Source organism: Lepidochelys kempii, chromosome 4 (genome assembly GCF_965140265.1).
Source record: "Lepidochelys kempii isolate rLepKem1 chromosome 4, rLepKem1.hap2, whole genome shotgun sequence".
Taxonomy (NCBI): Eukaryota; Metazoa; Chordata; order Testudines; family Cheloniidae; genus Lepidochelys; species Lepidochelys kempii.
In genome coordinates, this window is record NC_133259.1 from 56769915 (window position 1) to 56777209 (window position 7295).

Genomic DNA, 7295 nt, shown 5'->3' on the forward strand with positions numbered 1-7295 from the left:
TTCCGTGTCTCCTCATCAACATAGAATGAATTGCCTATAAATGACACAGCAGAGGGCAGTTATACTCTGAAGTCTACCTTTCTGCTGCACAGAGGTTATTGTGGGCTGTCTTTGAAGCAAATGAAACTGTATTTCCAAAAAAGCTCACAAGAATAAGGGATGGAGAGGATTCAACTGGGCAAGTTCTTTTGCTAACATGATTTTGCAGTGAACATGAGGATGCTTTAGAGACACAGCTAATGTAGGTAGCCAATATGTTGGCTGTTGACTCATAGCATAGGATTTTATCATTCTGTACCGCTACACAAGGAGATGGGCCGCAACTTTATATTCCAGTCGAGCAGGGTGAAGGGTTTTTTTTTTTTCCCCCTAACAGAAAATAGGTTGGAAGGCATTGATTGGGTAGCTGCTCTGACCCCCTCTGTAGCACCAAAAAGGCCCTCCATCCCAGACAGGCTTGCTTATGGCAGAGGGGCCTTATGGATAACTCAAGTGCCTGTTTTTGAAATTTGGCCCATAACCTGGTGCTCACAAAATACGTACATGGCAGCACCAGCACCTGCTTTGGTGTATATGTAGTCAGTGACATACTTTACATGCACAGTTAACCTGTGTGTAAAATGGAGAGGCACAATGTAGGGTCCCATTTTCAAAAATGTAACTTAACACGGCTTTTGTGTCTATAGGGAGAGACTCCCCTGAGGTCCATCTTTTGTGATACTAAACTGATCTCACCTACCAACAGTAATAATCAAACATTTATTTTCAAATTAATTTCACAGTGTGTCATTCTGTGAACTTTCAAGCTGGAGCACTAAGCAAAATTAGTGCAATTTGCCTTGAAAGAGAAGAACTCAAATTAAAAATCCTGGTTTTCTGAGGATATAAAAGAAGTGTGTTGCTGGTGAATAACTATCCCCATTTGTTTAGCCACTTGACTATTTATGTCCATACAATATTCGTTAATGATATGATGCACAATGAATGGAAATAAAGATCATCATTAGGCGTTATGTAAATACTCTTAGGTCATCATTTTAATGGCTATTACTTTTCCTTTGCAATGTTGCTGTTTGTGTAAAATCATACATGTTACATTTAATGCCAGTTGTTGTTAGCAGGTGTCTTGTCATGGCACACTCCTAATATAGTGTCCTCCCTTAACCTGAAAAACAAAATGCCACATTTTAAGCCAAAGTTTCTCCTTCCATATGCAGCTCACTTGTTCCTCAGCAGCAGAGGACTTTAAAAAGAAAAAACAAGGTTGACTCTCTCTCTATGCAGCCCAACAGTTAAATTTTCTATATCCTCCTTAGCATGAGCAGGGATCCCAGGATGAGGGAAAATCCCTTCTGTTGATTTATTTGTAATTTTTCCATTTCCAAACACTTTTTTTTTTTTAACCCCAAACCTGAGGAGTAGCAGGTGTGTGTCTTGTTTACACAGGATGATGCCTCGCAGGAGACTAATATGCAAGTTGAAGTAACAGGTAAACTGAAGCAGCACTTTAACAACATGCTATCCAAGCAGAACAGTACGACTGCTGGGGTCTCTGTCATCATGGTAAGCAGATGTAGCACTTTTATATGTCGATATGACTTTGTGTCTATTTGTCTAACATGTTTTAACCCAGGAGTGATTATGTAAAGAACAGAGTGGTACAAATGCATTAGCAAAAACAAACATGCTATTGTGTGTGTGTGTGTGTGTGTGTAATTCTAGTCTATACATTATGTACTATGTCCCCCAGGTCAATCTGAGTTGGTCACTGCTCAGGAGCAGCCAGATCTGTATTGAGGTGCATTAACTGAGCTGTAGATATTTCTTTTAAACACACACACACTCTCAATGCAAAAATAATTCATAAAGCTCACCTGCTAGTTTGAAAATCACTGAAATCCTTTCCATTATCATTTTAATGGTGGTTTTCTTGTAGCACCTTTTGTCCCCAAGACTAAATTTGCTGGAGCAAATAGTCTATCTAAAACCCACTTCCTCCTCATAAACTGGGTTAACTCTGGGAAACATCCAAAAAAATTAATGATTGGCCCCATCTAATCTCTGCTAATGAACGTGATCAGAAGCCAGACTTGATGGGAAACATGGGTGCATTAAGATTCTTCTATATAAAATTCATCTAAGTTGAATTTACAAAAGTTGTGCAAAAAAATACTATACAACAACAGTGAGCTGTGTTGGTGGGCTCAGCCCAGCTCCATTTCCTAGCAAATACAAGCACACACCACAATTCACCAGTAAACTTGTTACTGACTAGTCATCACTGCAGTGCTCCACCAGCTATGCAGACTGTTCTCACTCCTGCAAGTGGTTTGTCTTTTTTCCATCCCAGGGATGTGTCTTCAGATACCCTAAAGAAGTTATATTGTACAGCTATATATTTGCTGTACTGAATATACCACTCTGGCAACTTAAAGTTGACACAGTTAGTAGCCAGAGGTTTTTCCCCCACTGTATCAATTATATACGATGGCCTAGTAAATGTAGTGTCACTGTCCCACTTTTAAATAAATTTTCCACATGTAGACAACTACAAATATTTATTAATCTGCCCACTTACATTGTTCATGTACATATATATGAATTGAACAGGTGACAAGTTCAAAAGTAGGGATTGTAGTAACATCAGAATACTCACAAGAGTGAAGACCATATTGATTTCAGGTTGATGCTGTTATCTACATTTCATTTGACAGTTTGACTGGACAGTTTGAGAGGGACTTCAGAGCTTCATTTTTATAGAGTTGAGACCGGATAAGCCTGAAGCTGAAAGCTGGTACAAAATTTAATAAGAGCAATTTTAATTCTAACTCTCAGCCCCTCTCCAATTTGCATGCCACTTAAGCTTGTCTCAGATCTCTGAAACAGTACAGCATCTGGCTGCTTCTTGGTGTGGGTTTTTTCTGTTACCTATGTAGCCAGTGAAAACTTATTTTTGTTTATCTCCCTTTAACAAGTAGTAAGGAAAACTCATATCTGCCTAGTTCTGTAACTGAATATGCAGAGAAGACTAGGGATAATGTCTGAGTCTTCGATTAAGATACTTAGTGGAAAAAGGAACCTTATAAGAATTTAGTCCCAAACCTTTTTTCTTCCTCATCTTTGTGCTGGTTTATCCACAGTTCAGAGTTTGTTTTTTCAAGTCCCTTAAATGAAATGTAGCATCACAAAGCCACATCACTTTCTCTTTCACATGTGAGGAAACTGTTCAGTAAAAACCGTCTCTAGCATGCTGTAGCCCATGGGTTGGCAACCTGCGGCACGTGAGCCGATTTTTACTGGCACGCTGCTGCTGGCCTGGGTGAACGGACTGAGTGGGGCCAGCGGCTGGGACCCCGGCTGGCAGGAGCAGGCGGATGGAACCCCAGACTGGCAGTGGGCTGAGTCACTCAGCCCACCGCTGGTCTGGGGTTCTGTCCTCCAGTGTGGTGTATTAAATTTCTCCCTGTAGGAATGTGCTACTTGCGGAGCACTAGGACTGGCAGCAGTAAGTAGTACTTTCCTCCAGGGAGAAGTTTAATACGCTACACTGGCGTAGGGAAGGTTGTGCCTCCCCAAACAGCTGGCCCACTTCCCACCCCCTGACCGCCCTGCTCAGAACCCTCCACCCATCCAACCCCCCCCTGCTCCTTGTCTCCTGCCTGCCCCCTTTTGGGACCCCCCAACCCCCTGGACCCCACCCCACCACCCCTGTTCCCTGTCCCTTTACCATGCTGCTCAGAGCATCAGGACTGGCAGCCCTAAGTAGCACACCGTAAGTAGCACGTTCCTATGGGGAGCAATTTAATACACTACACCTGTCCCTGCTCAGCCTGCTGCTGGTCTTGAGTTCTCAAAATATGTTCTCTCACCCCTTATCAAAAATTACACTACAATTAGCTTAAAAACGTTATTTGTATATTACAGTAATCATTACAAAAATGTTAATAAATACATCGGTTTGATGAAACAAAGTAGTTGTACTTATGTGCCTGTGCTTAATTTGTTTTTTCCATGATTTACCTTCTAAAAAAAATCTCGCCCCCCAGGTTAAGAACTACTGCACTAAGCTGATAAGATCTGCATTTTAATTTAATTTTAAATGAAGCTTCTTAAACATTTTAAAAACCTTGTTTACTTTACATATGACAATAGTTTAGTCAGAGAGAGACCATCTAAAAATGTTAAAATGCATTACTGGCACGCGAAACCTTACATTAGAGTGAATAAATGAAGACTCGGCACACCGCTTCTGAAAGGTTGCTGACCCCTGATGTAGCCACTTAGTTCTAATACAGGTTCTTTGAAAACCTTAGAGAAGAATTTCAGCCACAGTTAATGCAAATGACACCATCATGTGGTAGATAAGTGGAACTGCACAAGAAATCTGGTTCCTGCTGCCTTCTACAGGGCGAGCACGACTTCTGCTGCTAAGAATGTCTTGCTGTACAATCCTTTTATTTATAGACTTTTTTTTAAGAATTTCAGTATGATTTTTAAATCTAAATTTGCTTCAATGATGATAGTTCTGCTTAAAAGTAAGTGTAGTTTCTATCCCTTGCTTCCTTCCTTTCCCCATGCCTGCATTGCTTTCCTCTGAGTAGGTCCAAGGAAATGGTATGTACTAACTGCAATGTTTCGTTCTGCTGCACAAAATACATGTTCTGAGTTTGACAAAAAGAGAAAAGGAGAAATAACAGCTATCCTGAAATAGGCAGAATTTTAGAACTGCATAAAAGTGAAAGAACATCTTTCAGTGATGTTCCAGATAAACATTTATATCATTTTACTTAGTGACTTTTGTATCTCTGAAAATTTTCTGCAAATCTAGGCAGAGTGGTTATTTTTCACCTTACAAAACATCAGATTTTGTGAAAGGGAAGGTTGGAGGCAAGATGGCCCATACTGTTTCCAAGTAAATGGCTATCTTTGTGCCTTCGAGCTTGTCTACACATTAAAGCTAGTCCAGAGTGACTGACTATTCCTGATTTATTCTGGACTAACTTTCACATGTTCACAAGAGGGCTTGTGAAATGAGCAGTGTTACCCAAACAACTCCCCAAGCCACCCAATTATAGCTTTGGGACTATATAGCAGAATGTAGGGGAGGAAAGAAAAAGATCAGCAGCACTGAAGTGGGCAAGCCATCTCATGAGAGTCAGCACCCAGTAAGCTGGATCCTGTCATGCACCATTGATGCTTATGGCCTCTATGCTGCTCAGAACCAGTCACTGGAGTGATCAGCAGTATAGAATGATCTCCCTCAGGAAAAACAGCATTAAACCTCCTGAGCTGGGCCCCAGCCAGTTGCAAATAGGTAACCGAATACTAAGTCAGCCCTGTTCACACAGTATTGAAGCCTAACTGAAGATGTTCCCTTCTCTAAGGACCTGCTTAGGGACAGGTACTTCTGTAAATTAAACATTTCGTTACAGTTTGATTTATCTTGCAGAGGCTTTTAGCAGAAGCATCAGGTACTTTAAAAAAAAAAAATTTCAGGGCGGATACTTCACAATTCCCCTAGTACATCTTAATCCCCCATGCTTCTGCTGCTACATTGTTAATTATCCCACAACTATTTCCAGTAAAATGCAGCTTCATGCAAATTTAACACCCATAACAAAGTATGAGAGGAAAAGTGTTCTAGTTTAAATGAGGAAACAGATTCCCGAGACCTCAATTGCAGCTACCTGGGATTTGTCACAGGCTAGAAATGGTTGTATTCCTTGTTAAAATATTGGTAGCACAGCCACACAAGGAATTTTGGTGAAAATGAATCCTTAGAAATTCTTCCCCAGATGGTGGTGTAACACAAAGTTTTAACCTTTTTTTTTTTAAAAGTACTTCATCAAACTTGGTTCTATTAATGACCTGCTGGATGCCGTGGCATGCATAGGAGCTAAGCTATCCCTCTGATCACCAAAACCCCCTACAATTCATTAAGATTTCTGATGTTATTTCTCCTTTTTCTGAGTCTAATGCATGCCCCAAAGGTGTGTGTTGTGCAATGGTTTAAGGGGGCAGGTAATGTGTGTCATTTGATGTAACGGTTTTTGTCTTTTACCTTCCTTTTTAGAACACAGCTCTAGATAAGGAAATTCAGATTTTCTGCAACAAGCGCTCTCAGGACTCTAGTAGAGCTGGTATGCAGAAAACTTCTGTGATTATTGCTGCAGCTGAAGAGCCTCATGTGGCTGGGTCCAAGAACCTCTCCCCTGCTTCTTCTGAGCCAATCAAATCCCCCACACAGCCTGTCTCGGCATGTCATGACAATGCTGGGGAACAGCTCGCTCTATAGAAGTGATTTAAACCAAAGCCCACTTCTAGGCCAGTAGACCCCTTCAACTTAAGGAACATCCATCACAGCTGTGGTTTTTCAGTTTGCTTCCACTCTCTTGTGGCAAGCCCCAGGCAGACTGTCAATAGGTGGATGGGTGAAGTGTGTGCTGTAGCTTTGAGTGCTCTTCCAGCCTTTGCCTTCTGAATCTTTAGATTTGTTTTTATCATTGGAGTTGGTTTAATGAAATGCATTTCTCACACCCTAGGAATCTGAATAGCTTAAACTAACACACAGATGAACAGTTATGAGGCCTCACTTGTGCACAAACAGACTCTCTAAGTCAACAGAACTTGTTCGCAGAAAAGGGGTATGCCCCCACAAAAAGCTGTATTTGTCTCCTGTCCCAGTGAGTTGAGTTTAGCTGAGCTGAAGAGGCAAGTTTCCATGAAAAACTGCAATGGATTAACTGTACAATATTGAAAGACAAGCTTCTCAAAGGAAAAGGACCCCTTCTCTAATACCAGACTTCAAGATAGTGTTTAGATAATATGAACTTCAAGTGACTTTGGATGTAATAACAGGAACTCTGGGCATTTATTGGGCCGAAGACTGCAGTCAAGGAAGCCTTTTCATTCTAGCTATTGTGTATCCTCCCCCCACCACTACAGTATGTATTAGAAACAATAAAACTTCTTTGAATGGAAAGCTTGCTGCATGTTACATAAGCTAGGATGGAGCAGTTCTAGGGCAAGCTGACTAATAGAAGAACTACCACTAGCTACCATAAATAGCTGCCAATATTTTATTACCATCCCCCTCTTCATCTAGTGTAGGAACTGAAAACCATAATGGGGGAGGCACGGATCTGTAATCAAGGATGGAAGGTGTTTTATCTTTATCATACTGCTGCATTCAATAGTGTATTTCCTCTGCTTTGTCCTAGTTCATTTTCTTTGTTAGCTTTTACTTTCTACTAGAATTGTAACAGACCTGCAATAATAAACTTTCTTTATGAAAA

The 7295-nt window shown here is 40.8% G+C and overlaps 1 protein-coding gene across 2 annotated transcripts in view; it reads left to right on the top strand.

Moving 5' to 3' along the window:
- Positions 1-7295, top strand: part of DCLK2 (doublecortin like kinase 2) — a 146617-nt gene extending 139322 nt beyond the window's left edge. For both annotated transcript variants that reach the window (XM_073341326.1, XM_073341327.1), the window contains 2 exons: positions 1447-1563; positions 6074-7295. In XM_073341326.1, the coding sequence (XP_073197427.1) occupies positions 1447-1563; positions 6074-6295 (339 nt within the window). In that variant the 3' untranslated portion in view covers positions 6296-7295. The remainder of the gene's footprint in view (positions 1-1446; positions 1564-6073) is intronic.